Source organism: Tachyglossus aculeatus, chromosome X1 (assembly GCF_015852505.1).
Source record: "Tachyglossus aculeatus isolate mTacAcu1 chromosome X1, mTacAcu1.pri, whole genome shotgun sequence".
NCBI lineage: Eukaryota > Metazoa > Chordata > Mammalia > Monotremata > Tachyglossidae > Tachyglossus > Tachyglossus aculeatus.
The window spans coordinates 13,280,278-13,308,216 of NC_052101.1; the positions used below are offsets into that span (position 1 = coordinate 13,280,278).

A 27,939-nucleotide genomic window follows, 5' to 3' on the forward strand; every position below is an offset into this window, starting at 1 on the left:
GCTCTGCACACAGTAAGCATTCAATAAATACGATTGAATTATTAATTACAAGTTGGCAACATATAGAGATGGTCCCTACCCAGCAACGGGCTCTGATGCCTGTTTAGTTGTTTGGATGTCTGTCTCCCTCCTTCTAGACTGTAAGCCCGTTGTGGGCAGGGATTGTCTCTACTGCTGAATTGTACTTCCCAAGCGCTTAGTGCACGCAGTAAGCACTCAATAAATACGATTGAATGAATGAATAAAGAGGCAGAATCTGAGGAAAACTAGCTAGGATCTAGCTAGTATGAGAATTTCTTTCTCCTTGCCTAATGCAAAACAATAAGTAAATAGAACCAGCAATCTCCACAGAGGGTGTATTGAAAATCATTTCCTTCTTGCTTATTCAGAGAACTAATGGTATTGGAGAAGTTGCACATAATGGACTGAAACTTGTCTGCTATGGGGAGAAGGCAGACGCAAAGGACTTTAACAAAGCCCCAGGTAAGACAAGAAGCGAGTGCCGAGAAACATTAAAATCTCTTTCTGAATTTAACCTACCTCATGTGGGCTGCCCACCCGCTTTCAACTTTTTACATACCACACAGCTCACAAACTCACTGAACCAACTGAGGAAGGCATTGTATAGCCCCAGAAAAAGACAAACCCAGAAGTGATTTGAATTTTAAGTTCTCCAAAGCTCACACTGAATAAATGACCATTCTATCGAAGGGGGAAGATGAAATGGAGAGGGCCATTCAACTTTTATTTCAGTTTATTCTCTGAAATGATTTATTACTTGTCGGTGAAGTTATCTAACAGGTTCCCTTAGGTCAAGGAAAATCCTTTAAACTAATGCTTTTCTGAATATTTGAACTCTCTGATGTTCCTTGGGGTTTCTGTCCGTGTTGAACCTCTCTGTGTAATTCTGCAATTATTTAATTTTGAAAATGATCTTTGCAGCCTCAAAAGCTTCTTCGGTCATTGCGGGTTTCCTCTGGCTGCCAGGCTGCAGGAATTTCTTGATTGTGGGGATGTTGCTGATCCTTGCCTTAAAAACCTGCAGCGAGAAACCATTTGAACCAACAGAATTAACTAAACCGCCAAACTACTCGAGAGATACATCCATCGGCCTCTCCAGCCAAGACATGACCAAGCTCTGGATCAAGGTATCACCTAAAACATTTGTAGAAGCTTATCAAGCTTCTTTTAGACTGTGAGCCCACTGTTGGGTAGGGACTGTCTCTATATGTTGCCAACTTGTACTTCCCAAGCGCTTAGTACAGTGCTCTGCACACAGTAAGCGCTCAATAAATACGATTGATGATGATGATGATCAAGCAACCAATGGTATTTATTGTGTGCCTGTGTGCTTGCTGTGGACAGATAACTGTACTAAGCAGTTGGGCGAGACTGTAAGCTTGTTCCGGGCAGGGAGTGTATCTACTAATTCTGTTGTATTGGACTCTCCCAAGTGCCTATTACAGTGCTCGGCCCATGGTAAGCACTCAATAAATTCAATTGATTGATTGATAGATATGACAATGTTGTCAAACACGTTCCCTGCCCAAAATGAGCTTCCAGTCTAGAGGGGAGCCATGAAAGTCTGGTACTGCTCCCTTTACAGAGAAGCAGCGTGGCTCAGTGGAAAGAGCACGGGCTTGGGAATCAGAGGTCATGAGTTTGAATCCTGGCTCCGCCACTTGTCAGCTGTGTGACCTTGGGCAAGTCGTTTAACTTCTCTGTGCCTCAGTTACTTCATCTGTAAAATGGAGATTAAGACTGTGGGCCCCACATGGGGACAACCTGATCACCTTGTATCCCCCCAGCGCTTAGAGCATTTATTCATTCAATCGTATTTATTGAGCACTTACTGTGTGCAGAGCACTGTACTAAGCGCTTGGGTAGTACAAGCTGGCAACATATAGAGATGGTCCCTACCCAACAGTGGGCTCACAGTCTAGAAGGGGGAGACAGAGAACAAAACAAAACATATTAACAAAATAAATATGTACAAATAAAATAAATAGAGTAATAAATCCATACAAACATATACACATATATACAGGTGCTGTGGGGAGGGGAAGGAGGTAAGGCGGGGGGGATGGGGACGGGGAGGAGGAGGAGAGGAAGGAGGGGGCTCAGTCTGGGAAGGATACAGAGGAAGGACTTTTAGACTGTGAGCCCACTGTTGGGTAGGGACTGTCTCTATATGTTGCCAACTTGTACTTCCCAAGCACTTAGTACAGTGCTCTGCACACAGTAAGCGCTCAATAAATACGATTGATGATGATGAACAGTGCTTTGTACATAGTAAACACTTAAATACCATTATTATTATTATTATTATTATTTATAGGACCAGCCTAGCCTTTCTGAGGAAGAGTGGAGGGGGTTTATTGTGTAGTGAAGATGTTTTGAGGTCTGTCCTCTCGCGTTTCTGCTTTCTCACCCCAACCCCACCCACCTTTCCCTGCCTGCCACTTTGTAATGCGGTGGGCTTGTCTCCAGTCACAGTGGGCAGGAAATCCTTGGCCCCTTGAAGCCCCACCCCACTATTAGCACCAGTATCCTTTGGACCTCTGGACACAGCCTCCCTACCTAGAGCCCCTTGGGATTCTGAGGCCAACTCAAGTGAGCTTAGGGAATAATAATAATAGTAGTATTTGTTAAGCTCTTACTATGTGCAAAGCAGTGTTCTAAGCGCGGGGGGGATACAAGGTGATCAGGTTGTCCCACGTGGTGCTCACAAATAACTGTGGTATTTGTTATGTGCTCATTACGTAACAGGCACTGTTCTAAGTGTTGGGGTTAATACAGAGTAATCGGGTTGGACATTGTCCCTGTCCCCCTTAGGGCTCACAGTCTCCATCCCCATTTTACAGAGGAGGGTCCTCAGGCACAGAGAAGTGAAGTGACTTGTCCAAGATCACACAACAAAAAAGTGGCAGGGCCGGGACCAGAACCCAGGTCCTTCTGACTCCCAGCCCCGTGTTCTACCCACTAGGCTGTGGAGCCTGGGATCCCACTTTGGCCATCGCAGATCCCAAAATAATAATAATAATAATGATGGTATTTATTAAGCGCTTACTATGTGCAAAGCACTGTTCTAAGCGCTGGGGAGGTGACAAGGTGATCAGGTTGTCCCCCGGGGGGCTCACAGTTTGAATCCCCATTTTCCAGATGAGGGAACTGAGGCCCAGAGAAGTGAAGTGACTTGCCCCAAGTCACACAGCTGACAGTTGGCGGAGCCGGGATTTGAACCCATGACCTCTGACTCCAAAGCCCGGGCTCTTTCCACTGAGCCACGCTGCTTCCCTAATCTTGGGACGGGAAGCGGAATGGCCTGGCTTTATTTTTCTTTTCTGCAATTTTCCTTGTGTTACCTGGAGCACGGGGAACTTGGAGAGAACGCTGGGGTACACCTCTTCTGCATACAAAATGACTTCAAGTAGCTGGACATCCGCCCGGCTGAACCGGTTACCCACTAGGAAGTCCTGCCCGTGGTCCTTTAAGATCTAGAAAACAGAACAGAAGGCCCTTGCTGATGAATAATAATGAATAACTGTGCTATTTGCTAGGCACTTACTATGTGCCCAGCACCATTGTAAGTGTAGGGGAAGATTTGTACAATACAATACAGTTGAGACGCAGTCCCTGCCCCACATGGGGCTCACAGGGGAGGGAGAACAGATGTTGAATGCACATTTTACAGGTAAGGAGACCGCGGTAAGTTACGTGACTTGCCCAAGGTCACACAGCAGGCACGTGGTGGGCCGGGGCTAGACGCAAGTCAAGTCGTGCTGCTTTGCCTAGGAGGGTTGGTAGGTTCCCAATCTACCGTCTGCTGATGGATCCGTGGGTGACATGCAAATACTCCATTTCCGGATTCAGGTCTACGTTTGAAATTTACTCTATTACTCGTCTATTTATTTCTTACTCTATTTATTTTACTTGTACATATCTATTCTATTTTATTTTGTTAGTATGTTTGGTTTTGTTCTCTGTCTCCCCCTTCTAGACTGTGAGCCCACTGTTGGGTAGGGACCGTCTCTATATGTTGCCAACTTGTACTTCCCAAGTGCTTAGTCCAGTGCTCTGCACACAATAAGCGCTCAATAAATACGATTGATTGATGGATTGAAACTTGGCATAACGATTCTGATTCGAATGGGTCTAGCGCGCTGATGGACAGACCCTTGTCCACTCAGTAAACTCAGTAAATACCATTGTTTGATGGATTGATATTAGGTTGCCCTGTCAGTCTGGGTCTCTCTTTAATCAATCACTGGTATTTATTTAGTGCTTACTGGGTGCAGAGCACCGTACTAAAGGCATAAGAGAGTACAATGCAATAGAGTTGGTAGATACGTTCTCAGCCCACAAGGAGCTTACAATCTAGAGGGCGAGACCGACATTAAAATGAATTATGGGTACGTACATAAGTCTGTGGGGCTGAGGGTGGGGTGACTAAGAAGTATTTAAAGCACAGTGATTTGCACGTAGTAAGCGCTTAACAAATACCATCGTTATTATTAAAGGGTACAGATTCATGTGCATAGGCGACACAGAAGGGAGGGCTTAGTTGAGGAAGGTCTCTTGAAAGAGATGTAATTTTGGTAAGGATTTGAAGGTCAGGAGGGTGGTGGTCTGTCTGTTGTTTGTGAAAGGGGAGAGAACTCTGGGCCAGAGGAAGGATACTGCCTTAAGGGGTTGGTGGTGAGATAGATGAGTTTGAGATATAGTGAGTAAGTTGACCTTAGAGGAGCCAAGCATGTTGTAGTAATAATAATCATAATAATAACAATAACGATAGTATTTAGGAGAAGCAGTGTGGCTCAGTGGAAAGAGCACGGGATTTGGAGTCAGAGGTCATGGGTTCAAATCCCAGCTCCGCCAACTGTCAGTTGTGTGGCTTTGGGCAAGTCACTTAACTTCTCTGTGCCTCAGTTACCTCATCTGTAAAACGGGGATTAAAACTGTGAGCCCCCCCATGGGACAACCTGATCACCTTGTAAACTCCCCAGCACATAGAACAGTGCTTTGCACATAATAAGCGCTTAATACCATTATTATTATTATTATTTGTTAAGCGCTTACTATGTGCCAAGCATTATTCTAAGCACAAGGTTGTCAGGCTGTCCCACGTGGGGCTCAGTCTTAATCCCCATTTTGCAGATGAGGTAACTGAGGCCCAGAGAAGTTAAAAGTGACTTGCCCAAGATCACATAGCTGACAAGTGGCGGGATTAGAACCCACGACCTCTGACTCCCAAGCCCGGGCTCTTTGCACTAAACCACGCTGCTTCTTTAGTTGGAAATTGGGGAAGAGTGGTATGGTGGGGAGGTAAGGTGATTGAGTGCTTTAACGCCAATGGTAAGGAGTTTCTGTTCGATGCAGAGGGGGATAGACAACACTTGGAGGTTCTTGAGGAGGGAGGAGTGAACTGAATTTTTTGTAGAAAAATGATCCGGGCAGCAGAGTGAAGTATGGACTGGAGTGGGAGAGACAGGAGGCTGGGAGGTCAGCAAGGAAGCAGGTGCCATAGTTAGGGTGGGTTAGAATAGATGCTTGGATCTGCATAGTAGCAGTCTGGAGGGTGGGGGAAAGGGTGGGTTTTAGTGACGTTGTGAAGGTAGAAGAGACAGGATTTGGTGACAGATTTGGTGACTATGTTGGTTGTATGAGAAACATGAGTAGAGCAAAATGAAGCAGGAAAGTGGCTCTTCAATCCCATACTTAAGCCCAGGAACGAGCATCTCATTTCTTCTCTAGACCCTAAGCTCACTGTGGGCAGGGAGTGGGTCTGTTACGTCATCATCATCATCAATCATATTTATTGAGCGCTTACTGTGTGCAGAGCACCATACTAAGCACTTGGGAAGTACAGATTGGCAACATATACAGTCCCTACCCAACAGTGGGCTCACAGTCTAAAAACTGTTACAGTGTTATAACGTACTCTCCCAAGTGCTTAGTACAGTGCTCTGCACACAGTAAATGCTCAACAAATACAGCTAATTCCCACCTGTGGATTCTTTCCGAGAGCTTATTTGCCCATGTAAAATGGTTAATAAATACTGCTGCTACCACTTTTCCAGCATTCACCAAAGTGCGGTGTCATCTCGGGGTCAAGGATGGGGAGGCCTGGTAAGCAACTGCTCTGGTCAATCCTGTCAAGGACTGAAGCTGCCACTCAGCTTACCACAGGCATCCCTAGTTGTCTCCAGGGAAACTACCAAGTGGGTGTTGGCAGGAATTCTTTCCCGGTACCGGGCAACGCCTGGTTTCAGAGGAGATCCCGGGCCCGCCCAGGGGGGCTCTTTGTCCTCGACTCCCTTCTTTTCACGGGACCACTTGTAGAAACCACCCCCGCGCCCACCCGCCGGGCTGTCACGATACCTTTTCAAAGACAGGAAAGTACCGGTTTGAAGCTCGGTCCTTGATAACGGCAAGCTTTGCCTCCTTTTCCCCAGGTGGAGTTATCGAGTACATCATGATTAGCTCATTCAGGTCAGCAATACCCTCCACGTACATATCGATCCTGGAAACAACATATTCCAATTATTCTTTAGGCAGCTTTAGGTTTTTAAGGATGGCAGGGACGTCTGCCTCATCATCTGCTTTGGGTCTAATTTATGAGGTGGTGGTTCAGACGCTTAGTACAGTGCTCTGCACACAGTAAGCGCTCAATAAATACGATTGATTGATTGATTCAAGTAGGGTCATTTCTTCACCTTGTGGAGACCTAGACCAATTATTATTTTTCTAGAGCAATACTGAGTTGCTCCACCATTCGTCTCTCAACAAAAATAGCTGTTTTTCTCCGGAGTCCTTCCTCAAGAATAGCATTGCTTCCACCTGCTGCAAGTCTTGAACGTGGAATTTGGAAGCAGTGTGGCCTAGTGGAAAGAGCACGGGCTTGGGCGTCAGAAATGCTGGGTTCTAATCCCTGCCCTATCACTTGTTTGCTGTGTGACCTTGGGCAAGTCACTTAACTTTTCTGTGCCTCAGTTGTCTCATCTGTAAAATGCGGATTAAATCCTCCTCCCTCTAACTTAGACTGTGAGCCTTATATGGGACAGGGACTGTGTCCAACCCAATTAACCGGTAATCAGCGCTTAGAACAGTGCTCCACACATAGTAAGCGCTTAACAAATACCATAAACAAATTATTTAGGGCTCAGTTCATGTGAATGCAAGCAGATATCACCAAGATTTCCCTTCAGGTTTTCAACAGTTCTGCTCTCCACGGCCACCCCAAGTCTTCCTTCAATAATCTATATCTATATATATCTATAGTATATCTAGTATAGTATATACTATATATATAGTATACTATATCTAGTATAGTATATCTATATCTATAAAATATCTATAGTATTTGTGAAGCACGTAGGGTGTTCCGGCACTGTACCACGTGCTGCAGTGAATACGAGGCAATCAGGTTGGACACAGTCTCTGTCCCACATGGGGCTCACAGTATCAAACCTCATTTTAAAAATGAGGTAACTGAGTTACAGAGAAGGGAAGTGACTTGCCCGAGGTCACTCGGCAGACAAGTGGCAGAGTCGGGATCGGAACCCACAAGCTTCCCAGTCTATCGAATATGCCATGCCGCTTCTCTTCAATTACCCCCACCCTCACTGTAGAACTTAGATCTTCTGCCTAGTTCCATCTATTAGAATCCTCCTTTAAGCATCATCTTTGGAGCTCCTTGAGGGTAGAGATTGTGTGCACCTACTCTATTGTAATGATAATAATAATAATGGCATTTATTAAGCACTTACAACATGCAAAGCACTATTCTAAGCATTGGGGAGGTTACAGGGTGATCAGGTTGTCCCATGGGGGGCTCACAGTCTTAATCCCTATTTACAAATGAGGTAACTGAGGCCCAGAGAAGTTAAGTGACTTGCCCAAAGTCACACAAGTAGTCTCCCAAGTACTCAGCATACTCAGGAAGACCCCAGTGAATACCACTGATCGATTGACTGACTGATCAGGATTTAGGCTCAGATCCAGTGAGCAGGCCCAGGCTGGTGGGAATTTTTCCAGGAACCCCCTGGCTTGCAGACTGGAGAGCGGTGGGTGGGAGAGGGTGTTTGTAGAGAGGAAATCTCATGATTCTGCCTGCTGCTCTCTTAATGTCCGGCTTTGACCGCTCCTGGCTTGCCCTGAATCCTCACCCCGCTGGGCTGTGAGCTTCTTGGAGTCAGGGAATGTAATGATCGACAGCAGCGTAGGAAACGGCGTGGCCCAGTGGAAGGATCTCAAGCCTGGGAGTCAGAGGACCTGTCAGCTGTGTGACCTGGGGCAAGTCACTTCAGTTCTCTCTGCTTCAGTTCCCTCATCTGTAAAATGGGGATTGAGTCCTCCTCCTTTCTACTTAGATGGCGAGTCCCATGTGGGACAGGGACTGTGCCCATCCTGATCATCTTGTATCTACCTGGGTGTTTAGCACTGGGCCTGGCATATAGTAAGAGCTTAAAAGTACCATCTCTCTCTCTCTCTCTAGACTGAAAGCTCCTTAAAGACAGAGACCAGACCTACAACTTCTATGGTACTGTACCCTCCTATCTGCTTAATATAGTGCTCTGCACACAGGAAGAGCCCAATAAATACCATTGATCTATCGACTGATCAGGAGCTAGGCTGGGGTCAGCCTTAGTTTACTTTAAGGGTGGCCACCAATTTGTCCATCCTCTTGTCCAAGCCGATTCCAGCACTGATTGATTGACAGCTCAGAGCCAGACGTGGTCCTGATGGATTCTCCCTGGAAACCTGGCAGCCGGGCTGGCCCTGCCGATGAGCGCCCAGCCATACGTGGGGCTTTATTTGGGGCGTTTGCCCTTGTGATTTATGTCGTTTTAGTGTTTTATTCTTTCATGGCTCCTACGAGTCTGTTGCAGTTGCTTCTCACCACCTTCTTTTCATAGATTAGAAGCCCCTTGAAGGCCAGGGACCATGTCTGATTTTCACCTGGGTATTCTTTCTCAGAGCGTAGTAAAGTGCTCTGTATCGTCATCATCAGCGTGGCTCAGTGGAAAGAGCCCAGGCTTGGGAATCAGAGGTCATGGGTTCTAATCCTGGCTCTGCCACTTGTCAGCTGTGTGACTTTGGGCTAGTCACTTAACTTCTTTATGCCTCAGTTACCTCATCTGTAAAATGAGGATTAAGACTGTGAGCCCCGTGTGGGACAACCTGATTACCTTGTATCCCCCAGTGCTTAGAACAGGCACATAGAAAGCGCTTAACAAATCCCATCATTATTATTATTATTATATATTGAATGCCGACTGTATGCAGAACACTGTACTAAGCGCTTGGAAGGATATGATACTACAGAGTTAGAAGACACAGTCTCACCCACGGTGAGCTTACTGCACCCATGAAGTGCTTAATAAGTATTACTACTATCAGTATTACTCTGTGTGGCAGGTAACATAAACATAATTTTATAGCAATGAAACGTTTGAGAAAGTAGTGACAAGCCTGGGGCTTAGAACTCACGAGCAACACACCTCGACTAATTGGTATTCAGAGATCAGGTGAGAGATTTTTTTCTTCTTTTAATCAATTTTTTTAATGGTATTTGTTAAGTGCTTACTATAAGTCAAACACTGTTTTCAGCACTGGGGTAGGTACAAGTTAATTGCTGGACCCAATTCTCGTTCCACACGAGTCTAAGTGGGAGAGAGAACAGGTATTTCACCCCCATTTTACAGTTGAGGAAACAGAGGCACAGAGAAGTTAAGTGACTTGCCCAAGGTCACACAGCAAGCAATTGGCAGAGCAAGGATGAGAACCCTGGTGCTCTTACTCCTAGGCCTGTGCTCCTTCTATTAGGCCAGGCTGCTTCTCCGGCAAATAGTGTTTCACAAGTATAACAATAATAATAGTAGCATTTATTAAGCGCTTACTATATGCAAAGCACTGTTCTAAGCACTGGAGAGGTTGGAAGGTGATCAAGTTGTCCCACATGGGGCTCACAGTCTTAATCCCCATTTTACAGATGAGGTAACCGAGGCACAGAGAAGTTAAGCGACTTGCCCAAAGTCACACAGCTGACAATTGGTGGAGCCAGAATTTGAACCCATGACCTCTGACTCCAAATCCCGTGCGCTTTCCACAGAGCCACGCTGCTATGCCCCACTCTCTATTTTGCCAAACCAAGACATTAGATGACTATTTTCCTGAATAGTTTGCTATTTCGAGGTTTACCTTTGCTTATCATCACTGCAGACCTGAGTTCCCTCGACCAACAAAGAGGCTTAGTGATTCCCAAGACAACAACAACAACAACGACAACAACAAAACACAGTTGGAAGAAATGGGAAATTCTGAAAAGATACAGTACAAGGTTCTCTCCTTCAGGTCCTTCCCATACAAGTTGTATTTGGTGGAGATGTAGTTGAGAATGGCTCTGGACTGGACCAGCTTCATCCCGTCGATTTCAACCATCGGCACTTGTTGGAATAGCAGAGTTCCATCTTTGAAAGAGGGGGAAGAATAAAAGATCTTAACTTCCACCCAGGCTCTTTCGGCAGGTTCAGAGGCCTGAAATGCTCCTGAGGGGTCAGTGCTGTTACCGCTGCACATTTTGGGGGGTGGGGGAAGGAGGAACTTGCTAGCCCCCTCCTTCCTCTCCCCCATCTCTCCCGCCCTACCTCCTTCCCCGCCCCACAGCACCTGTATATAGGTTTGTACAGATTTATTACTCTATTTCACTTGTACATATTTGCTATTCTATTGATTTTATTTTGTTAATGTGTGTTGTTTTGGTGTCTGTCTCCCCCTTCTAGACTGTGAGCTCGCTATTGGGTAGGGACCGTCTCTATATGTTACCAACTTGTAATCAATCAATCAATCATATTTATTGAGCGCTTAACAAAATAAAATCAATAGAATAGATATGTACAAGTAAAATAGAGTAATAAATCTGTACTTGTACATATTTGCTATTCTATTGATTTTATCTTGTTAATATGTGTTGTTTTGTTGTCTGTCTCCCCACTTCTAGACTGTGAGCCCGCTATTGGGTAGGGACCGTCTCTATATGTTACCAACTTGTAATCAATCAATCATATTTATTGAGCGCTTAACAAAATAAAATAAATAGAATAGATATGTACAAGTAAAATAGAGTAATAAATCCGTACTTGTACATATTTGCTATTCTATTGATTTTATTTTGTTAATATGTGTTGTTTTGTTGTCTGTCTCCGCCTTCTAGACTGTGAGCCCGCTATTGGGTAGGGACCGTCTCTATATGTTACCAACTTGTAATCAATCAATCAATCATATTTATTGAGCACTTATTAAGCACTGTACTAAGCGCTTGGGAAGTACAAGTTGGCAACATACAGAGACGGTCCCTACCCAACAGTGGGCTCACAGTCTAGAAAGGGGAGACAGAGAACAAAACAAAACATATTAACAAAATAAAATCAATAGAATAGATATGTACAAGTAAAATAAATAAATAGAGTAATAAATCCATACTTGTACATATTTGCTATTCTATTAATTTTATTTTGTTAATCAATCAATCAATCGTATTGAGCGCTTACTGTGTGCAGAGCACTGTACTAAGCGCTTGGGAAGTACAAGTTGGCAACATATAGAGACGGTCCCTACCCAACAGTGGGCTCACAGTCTAGAAGGGGGGGGACAGAGAACAAAACAAAACATATTAACAAAATAAAATCAATAGAATAGATATGTACAAGTAAAATAGAGTAATAAATCCGTACTTGTACGGATTTGCTATTCTATTGATTTTATTTTGTTAATATGTGGTGTTTTGTTGTCTGTCTCCCTCTTCTAGACTGTGAGCCCGCTATTGGGTAGGGACTGTCTCTATATGTTACCAACTTGTAATCAATCAATCATATTTATTGAGCGCTTACTGTGTGCACAGCACTGTACTAAGCACTTGGGAAGTACAAGTTGGCAACATATAGAGATGGTCCCTACCCAACAGTGGGCTCACAGTCTAGAAGGGGGAGACAGAGAACAAAACAAAACATATGAACAAAATAAAATAAATAGAATAGATATGTACAAGTAAAATAGAGTAATAAATCCATACAAACATATATACATATATACAGGTGCTGTGGGGAAGGGAAGGTGGCAAGGCGGGGGGATGGGGAGAGGAAGGAGGGGGCTCAGTGTGGGAAGGCCTCCTGGAGGAGGTGAGCTCTCAGTAGGGCCTTGAAGGGAGGAAGAGAGCTAGCTTGTCCTTCCCAAGTGCTTAGTACAGTGCTCTGCACACAGTAAGCGCCCAGTAAATACTATTGAATGACTGAATGGTAGTCCATTCGATTGAAATACGATTGAATGGTAGTCCAGAGGAGGCATATGGACTGGTGGAAGTGGTCAAGTGACTCCCTCAGAACAGTAGGAGCTCGTCCCCAGCCCTGAGATGCCACCTCCTGGCTCTCTCATTCATTCATTGTCGTATTTATTGAGCGCTTAATGTGTAGAGCACTGGACTAAGTGCTTGGGAAGTATAAGTTGGTAACAGATAGAGCCGGTCCCTACCCAACAGCGGGCTCACAGTCTAGAAGGAACAGACTGTGGAACAGTCTCCGGTGGCCATGGTCTGTGGATGACTGAGAAGCAGTGTGGCCTAGTGGATAGAGCCCCGGCCTGTGAGTCAGAAGGACCTGGGTCCTAATCCTGGCCCCGCCACTTGTCTGCGGGATGACTTGGGGCAAGTCACTTCGCTTCTCAGTGCCTCAGTTACCTCATTTGTAAAATGGGGATTAAGGCTCTGAGTCCCATGTGGGACAGGGACTGTGTCTGACCTGATTACCTTGTATCTACCCCAGTGCTTACACTAGTGCTTGGCACAAAGTAAGCGCTTAGCAAATACCATAATAATAATAAAAAGAACAATTATTATTACAGAAGCAGCGTGGCTCCGTGGAAAGAGCACGGGCTTGGGAGTCAGAGGTTTTGGGTTCTAATCTCAGCTCCACCACTTGTCAACTGTGTGACCTTGGGCAAGTCACTTCACTGGGCCTCAGTTACGTCATCTGTAAAATGGGGATTAAGACTGTGAGCCCCACCTGGGACAACCTGATCACCTTGTATCCACCCCAGCGCTTAGAACAGTGCTTCGCACATAGTAAGCGCTTAACAAATGCCGTTATTATTATTATTACTATTATTACTACTGGACACACGGGGCTTTCTCAGATGTTCTCTCTGTCATCCTTGGCCATCTCCTTTTCTTAAATCTGGAATCTTTTTCCACTACACAAGTAACGTCCTTACGTGTCATTAGGCAGCGTGGCTCAGTGGAAGAGCCCAGGCTTTGCAGTCGGAGGTCACGTGTATATATATATATATATATATATATATATATATATATATACACGTTTGTGTATATTTATTAATGTATTTATTTTACTTGTACATATTTATTCTATTTATTTTATTTTGTTAATTTGTTTTGTTGTCTGTCTCCCCCTTCTAGACTGCGAGCCCGCTGTTGGGTAGGGACCGTCTCTATATGTTGCCAACTTGGACTTCCCAAGAGCTTAGTAGAGTGCTCTGCACACAGTAAGCGCTCAATAAATATGATTGAATGAATGAATGAATGAACCAGGGACTGAGGGGACTGAGTTAAATGTTCTCTTCTTCCTTACTAGCGAAGCATAGTCCTTTCCCTCCCTGAACCTTCAGGGCTGTTACAGAATGGTCCAGGGAAGAGCTGCAGTCTGAGGGGGGCTTCTGAGGGTCCTGGGGCAGCTCCGACAGCTGAGAGCCCAGGGACTAGATCTGGTTTTCCTCATCATTAAGTGGCTCTGGGTGCCGGGAGAAAGAAATAAAAAAAAAATGTACGAGGGAGCGAGTTCAGACTTGCAGAAGGAGCAAGTTTGGATTGATGGAGGGTGTGAGTTCATGTTGGTGGAGTAAACTGGAACACACTGAGGGAGAGAGCTGGCTCATCTATATTATTTCCCTATTGGCCCCTACCCTTTCTGGGATAGTTCGCGGGCCGGACTTGTTCGGCATTCAGTCTTACCGTTCTGCATCCTTTCCAAGTCTTCAGCCTTCTCTAAAAATTTTTCCTCAAACTGCAAAGAGCAGAAAATGAAGGATTTTCTTGTTATTTCCGAAGTCAGAATTGAAGTTTGCCACCCTGCAGATTTCCCAGGGCACAGCTGTCTGGAAAAGTCCTTTCCAACCCGCCAAGAGTTTCTGTTTTGAGTGTCTGAGGGTATTTGGGCAGGCTGATTTTGTTTCCTCCTGGGCCCTCAATCTTAAAGGCCATTAGACATTTTGGGCTCAGCTCCCCAGCTTTGTTTACTTTGAGGTTGACTGCAAAGTTGTCCATCCTCTTGAGCAAACAAAATTCCAGCATTGACCGAAGCATCGTTGCCAAGTGGCTTAAAGGAGATCCAAATGGGTTTAAGTATTTTCCTTCTCACAAGCCCCCAGGCCCAGGAGGGGCCTTATAATTGTTGCCTGATAGAGTAGGTGACGAATGATCGACACATAGCTGAGAGAGAACTTACTGGAAAAAGAGAGTTTCTCATGGGTAATTGGGAGCTTGGCAAATAGAGAATGGGTTAGGCTCAGTACTATACTTACATTGCAGAAATATAATCATCGAGGGGATGATAGTTTCAATTTCTAAATTATTCCCACATTTATGAAGGGAGGTGAATTAGAGTTGAGCTCAATGGGCATACCACTGTGTTGAGGAAAAAATTCCACTTGGAAACGCAATCGAAACGGAGATCTACCGGGTATCTTGTCTGAACGTTTCTACCAACTCTGTTCTAGCATACTCTCCCAAGTGCTTAGTACAGTGCTCTGCACACAGGAAACACTCAATACAACGGATGGATTGATTGGTAGGGCCTACGGTGACTGTAGCTCAGTGTCAGGGAGGGGAGGAGGAGGAACAGAGGAAAAAGTGGGGAGCTCAATCTGGAAAAGCCTCCTGGAGGAGGTGAGCTCTCAGTAGGGCTTTGAAGGGAAGAAGAGAGCTAGCTTGGCGGATGCGTGGAGGGAGGGCATTCCAGAAGAATGTCAGCCACCATCCTCACAAAGTGAGGGCAGCTCAGAGAAGGGAGCATTTGAGGGAGAATGATTCCCTGGGGAATCTACCGTTCAGTCTGCAAGCAATGGGAAAGGAGCCTCCCCGTAATATTGGAAAGGCCACTGACAGTGGAATGGCAATAGTCGTCCAATATTCTCAGACATTTAGCCACTGGGGACCACAGACAAGAGACGTACAAGTGCCTAGTGGCGTCAAGGTGGCACGTACTCTGTTTTATTTGTACATATTTATTACTCTATTTTATTAATGATGTGTATGTAGCTATAATTCTATTTGTTCTGACGGTATTGACACCTGTCTACTTGTTTTGTTTTGTTGTCTGTCTCCCCCTTCTAGACTGTGAGCCCGCTGTTGAGTAGGGACCGTCTCTATATGCTGCCAACTTGGACTTCCCAAGCGCTTAGTACAGCGCTCTGCACACAGTAAGCGCTCAGTAAATATGATTGGGGAGAGGAGGAGGAGGAACAGAGGAAAAAGGGGGGGGTGCTCAGTCTGGGAAGGCCTCCTGGAGGAGGTGAGCTCTCAGTAGGGCTTTGAAGGGAGGAAGAGAGCTAGCTTGGCAGATGTGCGGAGGGAGGGCATTCCAGGCCCGGGGGAGGACGTGGGCCGGGGGTCGATGGCAGGACAGGCGAGAACGAGGTACGGTGAGGAGATTAGCGGCGGAGGAGCAGAGGGTGCGGGCTGGGCAGTAGAAGGAAAGAAGGGAGGTGAGGTAGGAGGGGGTGAGGGGACGGACAGCCTTGAAGCCGACAGTGAGGAGTTTTTGCTTGATTCAAAGGTCGACAGGCAACCACTGGAAATTTTTGAGGAGGGGAGTGACATGCCCAAAGCGTTTCTTTAGAAAGATAATCTGGGCAGCAGAGTGAAGTATAGGCTGAAGTGGGGTAACAGCTTCTATGAATGTGTCTGCGAACTCTGTAACATTCTTCTAGACTGTGAGCCTGCTGTTGCGTAGGGACCGTCTCTATATGTTGCCAACTTGTACTTCCCAAGCGCTTAGTACAGTGCTCTGCACACAGCAAGTGCTCAATACATACGATTGAATGAATGAATGCATGAACTCTCCCAAGTGCTTAGGACAGTGCTATGCATACACTAAGCACTCAATAAATACGACTGATCGACTGATTAAGTGGCCTATGGGCACCTGACTATCCTGGGACATTGCACTACTGAATCCTGAAGCTGCTGCTGTCTCAATCAATCAGTGATGTTTATTGAGCACTTATTGAGCAGAGCACCGCATTATGAGCTTGGAGAGTACAGTACAACAGAGTTGATAGGCTAGCTCCCAGATGAGCATTTACTCCACCCGGGATTTGAACAACACATCCACATCCATAGGGACTGTCTCTATATGTTGCCGATTTGTACTTCCCGAGCGCTTAGTACAGTGCTCTGCACACAGGAAGCGCTCAATAAATAAGATTGAATGAATGAATCCAACATTGCGATTCCATCTACTTTCATCACTGGTTGGAACACCATCAATCTGCTCTCTTTGCTCCCTCCGTCGAGGCTCAGTGTGCCATTTGCAAAAAACGTTCCCTATTATTAATTATTCAGTAATCTAGCCAAGGAGGGTATGTGTGCCTCAGATAATTAGGTTAGCAGGCACTCCTGAGAAATACAATAACTTGGCTCCCTGTTTCTACTGATGAAAAATCCGGCCTTGAAAGAGCCAGTATCCTCTCTCGATGGGGGAACGGATCATCAGGGATAAATTGCTTCATCTAGTCCCGACCAAATTGTGCTAATGGACAGTCCATGATCCAGCCCCCTGTTCCCTAATTCATTCATTCAGTCGTATTTATTGAGCGCTTACTGTGTGCAGAGCACTGGACTAAACACTTGCAAAGTACAATTCGGCAACATATAGAGACGGTCCCTACCCAACAACGGGCTCACAGTCTGGAAGGGGGGAGACAGACAACAAAACAAAACAAATAGACAGGCATTAATCCTAATCCTTCTGAGAGAGGACTGTATCAAGTGTGAAGGGGAGCAGGGCTGAGATCCTGTGAGATCCTTCTGGATTTATGCTCAGTAGCCGTCCCCAAATGGGAGTGGGAGATTCCCGATAATAATAATAATGGCATTTATTAAGCATTTACTATGTGCAAAGCACTGTTCTAAGTGCTGGGGAGGTTACAGGGTGATCAGGTTGTCCCATGCTTGGGGGCTCACAGTCTCAATCCCCATTTTACAGATGAGGTAACTGAGGCCCAGAGAGGTTAAGTGATGTGCCCAAAGTCACACAGCTGACAATTGGTGGAGCCGGGATTTGAACCCATGACCTCTGACTCCAAAGCCCGAGCTCTTTCCTTTTAGACTGTGAGCGCACTGTTGGGTAGGGACTGTCTCTATATGTTGCCAACTTGTACTTATGAGAAGCAGCGTGGCTCAGTGGAAAGAGCACGGGCTTGGGAGCCAAGGGTCATGGGTTCGAATGCCGGCTCCGCCACACGTCTGCTGTGTGATCTTGGGCAAGTCACTTAACTTCTCTGGGCCTCAGTTACCTCATCTGTAAAATGGGGATTAAGACTGTGAGCCCCACGTGGGACAACCTGATCACCCTGTATCCTCCCCAGCGCTTAGAACAGTGCTTTGCACATAGTAAGCGCTTAACAAATGCCAATTATTATTATTATTATTACTTCCCAAGCGCTTACTACAGGGCTCTGCACACAGTAAGCGCTCAATAAATACGATTGATTGATTGATTGATTTCCACTGAGCCATGCTGCTTCCCGACGGTGGATCATCGGCTGTGCTGCCCGAAGGGTAGGGCCATTTCAGGCAACGTGGCGGCCCCGGCCCCGGCCCGATGGATGGAAGCTGAGTACCCACCTCCACCCCAGCGGCTGCCAGCATCCACCGGATGGTTTCCATCCTGCCTCGCCCGTCGAAGTAGTGAAGCTTGGGTTTCGCAGCCATGGTCCTGTTTCCCAGCAGTCTGTCGATCGAGGACAAAGCAGGAAGGCGAAGGGCCAACTTTCCTAAGCGAAGAACGAGAGGGGAAGAGTTGAGTAGATAAAGCAATTAGAAGGAGATTCATATTTGCCCGGATGAACAGTCCCTGACGTAGAACACAAATAAGCTTTCTCACGGACCAAAGCGGGAGAGGCTGTAACGAAATGTGGACTTCGATAGTCTTTCTTAATCCTGCGGTAAATGGGTGTTCAAGGTTGCTGACTGTGAAAGTGTTAAACACGATTGGCTGCTTTACTGAATTAATGGTTCACATTGGATTACAGCTCTTGAGGTGAATGTCCCGGGGCCAACTGTCAACTAGGACAAAGCACAAAGATAAACAGGTTTTATATTGATTTATACATTATAATCACTGCAGGCTTTGCTTTCTTGGGCTGCAGCCAGCGGGAACACAGGCAATCCTGTCAGGAGTCATGTCCAAAATGTAAATTTCCATTGCCCGGGACGGACGCCTCCCGGGGAGAGCTAGGGTTGCGGAGGAGTTTCACAAAGCAGTCTCATAGAAGGTACAGTGCCGGCACATAGTAAGCACTTAAATACCTCAAATACTATTTTTATGGAGGGAGAGGGCACAGACCTGGAAAAGAGAGGCACGAGAAGCAGTGTGGCCTAGTGGAGAGAGCACGGGCCTGGAAGTGAGAAGGACCAGGGTTCTGATCCTGGCTCTGCCCATTGCTTGCTGTGTGACAGGCAAGTCACTTCCCCGTGCCTCAGTTTCCCTGCCTGTAAAATGGGGATACCTGTTCTCCCTCCTACTTGGACTGTGAACCCCATGTAGGACAGGGACTGTGTCCGACCCAAGTAATTTGTACCTACTCCAGTGCTTAGAACAGTGTTTGGCACATAGTAAGCGCTTCACAGATACCATTTAAAAAATAGGCACAGAGAGACAACCCTCTGGGAAATAAAGGCTGGGAGAAAAAAAGAGAGGGAGGAGAAGGAAAAGAATGGGATGGAAAAGGGGGAAATGTGGAAGGAAAAAGACTGAGGCAGAAAAGAGCCAAAGGAAAATAGAAGGGAGGACGGAAGGAACAGAAAAGCAGAGGCAGAAATGAAAATGGGAACTCACAAAGGGAAAAAAAGAAACCAATAAAATTTACCTGAATAGAACGAGGATGAGAATGAGTGACACAAGTTAAAATGGAAGGAGGAAAGGAAGAGAAAGGAGAAACCTGTCAAAGGCAGGAGAAGGAGTGGCACAAGAAATAGGAAAGAACTGAATGCTTTGAGAGACAATGTTTTCCCTGATGATTGAGAGTGGACTGTTGGGAGGGATGGGAAATTGAGAAGGAGGATGGGGAACAGTGGGTGGGCAAGAAGTCCAAGGGGTAAGTGTATATAGGAGGAAAGCATTATGATGATGATGATAATTGGCCAATATCAAAGATGAATGCTAATCTCAGGGAATTGGCTGAAACCAGAGATGCTAAAACTCTAGATACTGGTGAATGTGGGGGGTTTGTGCCAAGCACCCACCCCTTTTATATGGGACTAGAGTGGTTAAAAATCCAAAGCCCTTGGCAAACTTCTCGAATATTCACTCCTTATGGGCAAGGTTGGTGTCTACCAACTCTATTGTACTGTGCTCCCTCAAGAGCTTAGTATGTTGCTCTGCACGCAGTAAGGGCTCAATAAGTATCACTGATTGATTGATCGATTGATTGATTCATGAAAGGGGCCTGCCTCTGTTCCCTAGAGTTGAGATCAGTTCTCTCCCTTCTTCATTCCTCCCACAAAGACCAGCAAAACCAAATCTAAAATAACAACCAGACTGCTAAAAGCTCCCCTTGCTGCTTTGCTCTCAAATGGGCTGCTTGTTCTTTCTCAAGGCCAGACTCCTCACTGGCCCGTCACTATTAGATAGTGTGCATTTCCTTCTGTGTTTACGCAGAGGAGACTGAACCTCTTAACTTTCGGGGTCCTCTCCCCCGGCTTAAAAAATAATAATAATAGTACTTGTTAAGCGCTTACTCGGTTCCAAAGACTGTTCTAAGCCCTGGGGTAGTTTCAAATTAGTCAAGTTGGACACAGTCCCTGTCCCACATAAGGCTCCCAGTCTCAATCCCCAGTTTACAGGTAAGAGAACTGAGGCTCAGTGAAGTGACTTGCCCAAGGTCACAGAGCAGACAAGTGGTGCTGCCAGGATTAGAACCCAGGTCCTTCTCACTCCCAGGCTCTAGCCACTAGGCCATGCTGCTTCTCTAGCTAACAAATTAAAGCTAACATTGCAAAGACTTCCCCTTTGTTCAATGGGTCAGCAGGAGTCAGTTAGCAAGTTCAGTATTCATTCATTCATTCATTCGTATTTATTGAGCGCTTACTGTGTGCAGAGCACTGTACTAAGCGCTTGGGAAGTACAAGTTGGCAACATACAGAGACGGTCCCTACCCAACAGCGGGCTCACAGTCTAGATCAGCTGCCCTTCTAGGCTGCAAAATCGAGATCGGCAGGGCAACCTTTGGCTAATTTGGTTAATTCATTCATTCAATCGTATTTATTGAGCGCTTACTGTGTGCAGAGCACTGTACTGAGTGCTTGGGAAGTACAAGTTGGCAACATATAGAGACGGTCCTTACCCAACAGTGGGCTCACAATCTAGAAGGGGGAGACAGAACAAAACAAAACATATTAACAAAATAAAATAAATAGAATAGATATGTACAAATAAAATAGAGTAATAAATCCATACAAACATATATACATATATACAGGAGCTGTGGGGAGGGGAAGGAGGTAAGGCGGAGGGGATGGGGAGAGGAAAAAGGGGTTAATAACAATTATGGTATTAAGTGTTTACTGTTTGCCAGGCACTGTACTAAGCGCTGGGAGGATCATCATCATCAATCGTATTTATTGAGCGCTTACTGTGTGCAGAGCACTGTACTAAGCGCTTGGGAAGTACAAATTGGCAACAATTTGTCTTTGGGAGGATACACGCTAATCAGGATGGACACACTCTCTGTCCCAGGTGGGGCTCACAGCCCCATTTCACAGATGAGGTAACCGAGGCCCAGAGAAACGATGTCACACAGCAGACAAGAGGCAGAGCGGGGATTAGAACCCATGACCTTCGGACCCCTAGGCCCCATACTCTATCTCCTATGCCATGCTGCTGGTGCAGCGATCTGCACAAAGTAAGTGCTCAATACCATGGGAAGTTACAGTTTCCCTCCATTGCTGTGGAGAAGGGACCATCAGTTAATCAGTCAATTAATCTATGGTATCTGAGGGTGTGATAGGTATAGAGCAATGTACTGAGCACTTGGATTAGTACAATTGAGTTGGGAGATATGATCCCCACCCTCAAGGAGCTTAATGACAGCAATGATAGTGATAATAATAACAATAAAAGCTGGGGAGATGGACACTAAAATAAATTACAGGTAGGGGGAAATGATGGAGTATCAAGTTATGAACAGGAGTGCTTTGAAGGTTGGGACTTGGGGTGAATACCAAAGTGTAGTGGGGTGTAGGTGGTACAATTCATTCATTCATTCGATTGTATTTATTGAGCACTTACTGTGTGCGGAGCACTGTGCTAAGCGCTTGGAAACTACAATTCAGCAATTAAGAGAGACAATCCCTGCCCACACAGGGCTTACGGTCTAGGAGGGAGAATAGAGTTAGGGGGTGGAAATGAAGGAGTGGGGAGCGCACTCTAAGTGCTTAGGTGGGAGAAGGGACTTGGGTCAGACACATCTAATGATGAAACATTAGAACACACTACATACCAAACCAGGAAATTGGCTCAAACTTTCAGCGGCGATGGAAGAATACAAGAGCACACAGGAGCGGTTTTTATCCCCTGCCCGATGATCACAGAGAATGCCGCCAACATTCATTCATTCCATCATATTTATTGAGCGCTTACTGTGTGCAGAGCACTGTACTAAGCTCTTGGGAACTACAAGTCGGTGACATATAGAGACGGCCCCTCCGGAGAAGGGGAAAATGTTTTGTTTTTTTTTTTGATGGCATTTATTACGCGCTTACTATGTACAAAGCACTGTTCTAAGCGCTGGGGAGGTTACAAGGTGATCAGGTTGTCCCACATGGGGCTCACAGCCTTCATCCCCATTTTTACAGACGAGGGAACTGAGGCCCAGAGAAGTTAAGTGACTTGCCCAAAGTCACACAGCAGACAAGTGGCGGATCCTGGATTCGAACCCATGACCTCTGACTCCAAAGCCAGTGCTCTTTCCACTGAGCCACGCTTCTCATTCTTGCCAGATATGGAGGGGAAGGAGATTCCAGGCAGGAGGGGATGCCTGAGCTAGGCAGGATGCCTGATGCCTAGACTGTGAGCCCGCTGGTGGGTAGGGACTGTCTCTATATGTTGCCAACTTGTACTTCCCAAGCGCTTAGTACAGTGCTCTGCACACAGTAAGCGCTCAATAAATACGATTGAATGAATGAAGAATGAGCTAGGGTGACTGGCGAGGGAAATGATGATGGCATTTATTAAGCACTGTTCTAAGCGCTGGGGAGGTTACAAGGTGATCGGGTTGTCCCATGTGGGGCTCACAGTCTTTATCCCCGTTTTACAGATGAGGTAACTGTGGCCCAGAGAAGTTAAGTGTCTTGCCCGAAGTCACACAGCTGACAAGTGGCGGAGGCGGGATTTGAACCCATGACCTCTGACTCCAAAGCCCGGGCTCTTTCCACTGAGCCATGCTGCTTCTCTAGAGTGTATTACTGGGTTTTTTTTTTTTTCTATGTGAATTGTTTGTCTACTCAGAATTGAAGGGTAAATGAGAGCAAGGCCTAGGGAATGAATAGATGGGTATCGGAGGGGAGGGAGTTGGGGCTTTAGCCCGGCCAACCTCCTCTCATTCTGCACCGAGCAGACCCTGTAAGCGGTGGCCCACCATCAGAAGTGGAAGACCGAGCTTGGGAGGGAGGTGTCAGCACTGCTTCTCCCTTCCAAGCATTCATTCATTCAATCATATTTATTCGTTCATTCATTCAGTCGCATTTATTGAGTGCTTACTGTGTGCAGAGCACTGTACTAAGAGCTTGGGAAGTACAACTTGGCAACATATAGAGACGGTCCCTACCCAACAGCGGGCTCACAGTCTAGAAGGGGGAGACAGACAACAAAACCAAAGATATTAACAAAATAAATAGAATAAATATGTACAAGTAAAATAAATAGAGCAATAAATCTGTACAAACATATATACAGGTGCTGTGGGGAGGGGAAGGAGGTAAGGCGGAGGGGATGGGGAGGGGGAGAGGAAGGAGGGGGTTCAGTCTGGGAAGGCCTCCTGGAGGAGGTGAGCTCTCAGTAGGGCTTTGAAGGGAGCACACACTCAGTATGCTCAAAAAGACATCCCAAACAACCAGGCTTAGATGTGGCATCTAAAGTTGGGCAGGACACTCTTCAGAGGGCCCCTGGAGGAGTCTGAAGTTGTGCACTCTACTGCTTGAAGTTCTCCTTGAACGCTCACTGACTAACTTGATTGTTATCCCAGTCCTCTGAATGTTACAAGGGTCTTTGCTTAATTTACGTCCTCCTCATAGGAGGAGCGTGACCTAGTAAAAAGAGCAGAAGGACCTGGGATCTAATCCTCCCCCTGGCTCCGCCACTTGTCTGCTGTGTGACCCTGGACAAGTCACTGTACTTCTCTGTGCCTCGGTGACCTCATCCATAAAAGGGGAATTAGGACTGTGGACCTCAAGTGGGACATGGACTGTGTCCAAAATGATTAGCTTGTGTCTGCCCCAGTGCTTAATATAATTGAAATACGATTAAATACAGTGCCTGACGTGTGGGCACTTAATAAATCCCATTTAAAAAAAAGTCCATTACGAATTCAATCAATCAATCAATCGTATTTATTGAGTGCTTACTGTGTGCAGAGCACTGTACTAAGCGCTTGGGAATTCAAGTTCTCTATGAATCTTTCAATCGACTTAGCACTTGTGCAGAGCACTGTACTAAGCCCTTAGGAGAGTACTATAGAGTAGGTAGACAGGATCTCTGCCCCCAAGGAATTTATCTCTCACTTAACCAGAAATCTGACATCCTTCTCTGGGTGAGAGTCTGAAAGGATGGGAAGGAAATAAGGAGAATTTAATTGAAGATATAGCAGCTCTGACACAGCTTCTTTCTTGATCTGGCCAAACAACCCTAAGCCGTTACCTGGATAATACTACAGAATAATAATAATCATAGTAATAATTATGGTATTTGTTAAGCGCTCGCTATGTGCCAATCACTGTTCTAAGCTCTGGGGTAGATACAAGGTGATCAGGTTGTCCCACGTGGGGCTCACAATCTTAATCCCCATTTTACAGATGAGGTAACTGAGGCACAGAGAAGTGGCTTGCCCAAGGTCACACAGCAGACAAGTGGCAGATCCGAGATTAGAACCCACGTCCTCTGATTCCCAAACCCGTGCTCTTTCCGCTAAGCCACGCTGCTTCTCGACAACAGGTTCATCTCTTTCTCCAGGAATCTTGCTTAAATGGACAGAAACAATAGGGTCTGTACATAATAGCCCTATGTACAACAGCAGCAACAACAGTAATAAAAATAGTAATATAATTATAATTTTGGAATCGTTAAGCACTCACTATGTGCCAAACACTGTACTAAACTCTGGGGTAGATATGAGATCGGCAGATCAGACACAACCCCTGTCCCACATGGGGCTCTCCCACTTGCCAGCTGTGTGACCTTGGGCAAGTCACAACTTCTCTGTACCTCTGTTTCCTCATCTTTAAAACAGGGATTAACTAACTGGTCTCCCTCCCTCTTAGACAGTGAGCCCCACATAGGACAGGAACTGTGTCCAATCCTATTATCCCGTATCCATCCCCATTCTTACTCCCCATGTGCAAATACCAAAGTTACAATTATTAACAAGTAGGGAGGACGATCTGAATTAATCCCAAGAGATTGACTGATGCTAGACACGGAGTTCTTCCTTTTTGTACAATATTCTGTTCTAGTACCATGCGCTTTTTCAGGGCCAGCTCCTTAATGCGATTTGAATAGCAGTTGTATAATCTGAAAATATGTCCGGCGAGTCGAACAATTTTTGGAATCACTATCTGCTGCTTCTCAGAATTTGACAAGGTCAAAGTGGTCAGTGCTCAGATATCCCGCAGTAACAGGTTTATCCAGTTTTGAGAACTTTCACTAAAGAATGCCATTAGGCCACCTAATTTTCCCATTGTCCCTTGGATCAAGTTCGGGGGCAGGGATGGACTCTAGCTGCAGTGTCCAGAAATTGCACTCGAAAGGAGACTAAATCCTTGAAGCAATGCTTTGGCCCAGTTTTCTATCAAAAACAATTGACTTTCAGGGTCAGCTCTAGCTGTGAGGTTAGGAGCGTGCGGAGAAAAAACTCGATAATGATGGTACTGGATTTGGGAGCTGGCAACTCTTAAACAGCTGTTTAATGGGGACAGGGACAGGACGGCTCTTAAACAGCTGTTTAGTGGGGACAGGGGAAGGGCAGCTATTAAACACCTCCCATACTCCACTCCTTTTTCCCTATCCTAGGGCCTGGCTTTCCTGTATCTCTCTCTTTAGGGGTTAATGGTAATTGAAGTGCTTAAGCACTGTACAAAGCCCTGGGATAGATACTAGATAATCAGGTCAGGTACAGTTCCTGACTCATACGGGGCTCACAATAGAAAGAGGGAGAACAGCTTTTCTGTATCCACTTAGCGGACAAGGAGAGTGAGGCCCAGCGCTTAGTAATAATAATAATAATGGCATTTATTAAGCGCTCACTATGTGCAAAACACTGTTCTAAGCGCTGGTGGGGGGAGGTACAAGGTGATCAGGTTGTCCCACGTGGGGCTCACAGTCAATCCCCATTTTACAGATGAGGTAACTGAGGCCCAGAGAAGTGAAGTGACTTACCCAAAGTCACACAGCTGACAAGTAGTGGAGCCGGGATTTGAACCCACGACCTCTGACTCCAAAGCCTGTGATCTTTCCACTGAGCCACGCTGTGCTCTGCACACAGTAAGCGCTCAATAAATATGATTGAATGAATGAATGAATGATTTGTTGGAATTCCCAAAGTAGGCAAGTGGCAGAGCTGGGGTTTGAACCCAGATTCTCTGATTCCGAGGCCCATGGTTTTGGGCATTTATCCCATTAACAGAGTGGCAGAAAAAAATCCCTCCCTATCCCAGAGAGACCACGCTCTGAGAAAAGAAACTGCCCACCCCTGAGGGTCACCAATCAGATCTCCGTACACTCTCCCTATTCCTGGATTCAGCATTTCCGGCTCTTTAAATAGCTCTCACTCCTTTTGCCAGTCACTGAATTACTGGGCTTCTTGTTCTTGCAAGCCCCTTTCCAAAAGAGAAGGGATACTTTCGCTTGCTTTCGTTTCCAGCTCCCAGAAGCCATTACTCTCTCTTCTCTGAAAATCTTTTGTTCTGCTGATTCTTTCCCATGGGATGATATACGCGGGGCCTACGTCTCCTTCAAAATCAAATCTTTCCAAACTTGCGACCATCGTATGCCTGCTTCTAGATTCCATCAGGCCCAGGCATTTTGGTTCGTATGTAACTTTATGAGAAATGCATTTTGTTCCTGTCCCTCGAGACTACCTCTTTTCTGACTGTTTCATGTGTCGGGCTTGATCTTAGCAAGAGAACAATAGCCAACAACTTGACCTCATTTAGGACAAAGAATTAGAAGTACATTCATTCAACAAAATCCCCTGTTTCTTCACGGGAGAGGCTAGAAGGAAATAAAATCAGAAGTAGGGGAAGGCAGAAAGCCCGACTTATACCCTAGATATCCTGTGGCAGATACAGGATTAGGGAGCTGCAGGAAAAGGGGCTTGTGTTCATCAATCAATTTATTGAGTGCTTACTGTGTGCAAAGCAATCTCCAACTCTGCTTTATGCCTTCATACATAGTTGCCTTCCACTTGCCTCCGGGCTCCAGTGGTACTGAATCATCTTTTCTTGAACACTAGCCCCTTCTCCCTCTCTTGGAAAATTTCCCACACAATCCTGGGAGAACCGGCCCAGTTTAAATTTCACGTTGCTACAGGTTTGTGGGCAGACTAGATATGAACCCAATCAACCAATCTCGCCTCCCTTGTGAGATTTTTGTGTTGAGAAAGCCACGCCGATGGACCGTGTGTCAGGCCTTCCCGTGTTTCACCTATTGCGGTGCCACTTTTGTGAAGTGGTGCGAAGCAGAGCTTGAAACTAGCCAATAACTCTTTGGTGTCCCACAAGCACCCTTCAAAATAGGGAGGGATTTCATACCTCTTTTAGACTGTGAGCCCACTGTTGGGTAGGGACTGTCTCTTTATGTTGCCAACCTGTACTTCCCAAGCGCTTAGTACAGTGCTCTGTACACAGTAAGCACTCAATAAATACGACTGATGATGATGATACCTCCTAGATTGATTTTTTTCAAACACAATTGGTCAGGAAACTTAAAGCGCTCTTTTCTCTCAAATATGTACCATTCTTTAATCCCCCATTTCCAACTTTGCCCTCTGTATGCTTTCTTTTTTTCATACGAAGACATATGTCACACGCAGACACCCACGCAGACAAAATCCTCTCCCTTCTAGACTGTGAGCCAGTTGTTAGGTAGAGACCGTCTCTGTATGTTGCCGACTTGTACTTCCCAAGCGCTTAGTACAGTGCTCTGCACACAGTAAGCGCTTAATAAATACGATTGAATGAATGAATGGTCAGCACTCTGGGAGCTTCCAAACAAACAAAACAAAAAAAGCCTCAAAAACAATAGAAACATCATCTTTTCTGTGCTCGGTTAAACCAGGTTTCAAGGAGAAAAACTCATGAAGGATTTATAGGTTGGGCACTCACCTGATTCACGTGGCCTGCTTCAAGTTCAGCTCAGTTCTTCAAGGGACAGAGTGGCC

General features: G+C 45.8%; 1 protein-coding gene across 2 annotated transcripts; it reads right to left on the reverse strand.

Annotated features, from left to right (window-relative positions):
• Window positions 1-825: 825 nt before the first annotated feature.
• LOC119950331 (glutathione S-transferase A2-like) lies at window positions 826-27,939 on the reverse strand. Of its 2 annotated transcripts, none has more exons than XM_038772628.1 (7): window positions 27,884-27,939; window positions 17,915-18,063; window positions 14,021-14,072; window positions 10,340-10,472; window positions 6,382-6,523; window positions 3,366-3,497; window positions 826-1,039 (listed from the first exon to the last, which is right to left on the reverse strand). In XM_038772628.1, exons 2-7 carry the CDS (start codon window positions 17,999-18,001, stop codon window positions 914-916), a joined length of 672 nt encoding a protein of 223 aa, XP_038628556.1. In that variant the 5' UTR covers window positions 18,002-18,063; window positions 27,884-27,939; the 3' UTR covers window positions 826-913. The 2 variants fall into 2 exon arrangements, with proteins under 2 accessions (XP_038628556.1, XP_038628557.1); XM_038772629.1 differs by lacking the exon at window positions 27,884-27,939 and adding an exon at window positions 18,178-18,201.

Coding starts and splice junctions, on each gene's coding strand:
- LOC119950331 (XM_038772628.1), bottom strand. CDS start 18,001: ATGGCTGCGAAACCCAAGCTTCACTACTTCGACGGGCGAGGCAGGATG. Junction 10,473..14,020: donor CTTGGAAAGGATGCAGAACG/GTAAGACTGAAT, acceptor CCTCTTTCAAAG/ATGGAACTCTGCTATTCCAA. Junction 3,498..6,381: donor ACTTTCCTGTCTTTGAAAAG/GTATCGTGACAG, acceptor TCTGTTTTCTAG/ATCTTAAAGGACCACGGGCA.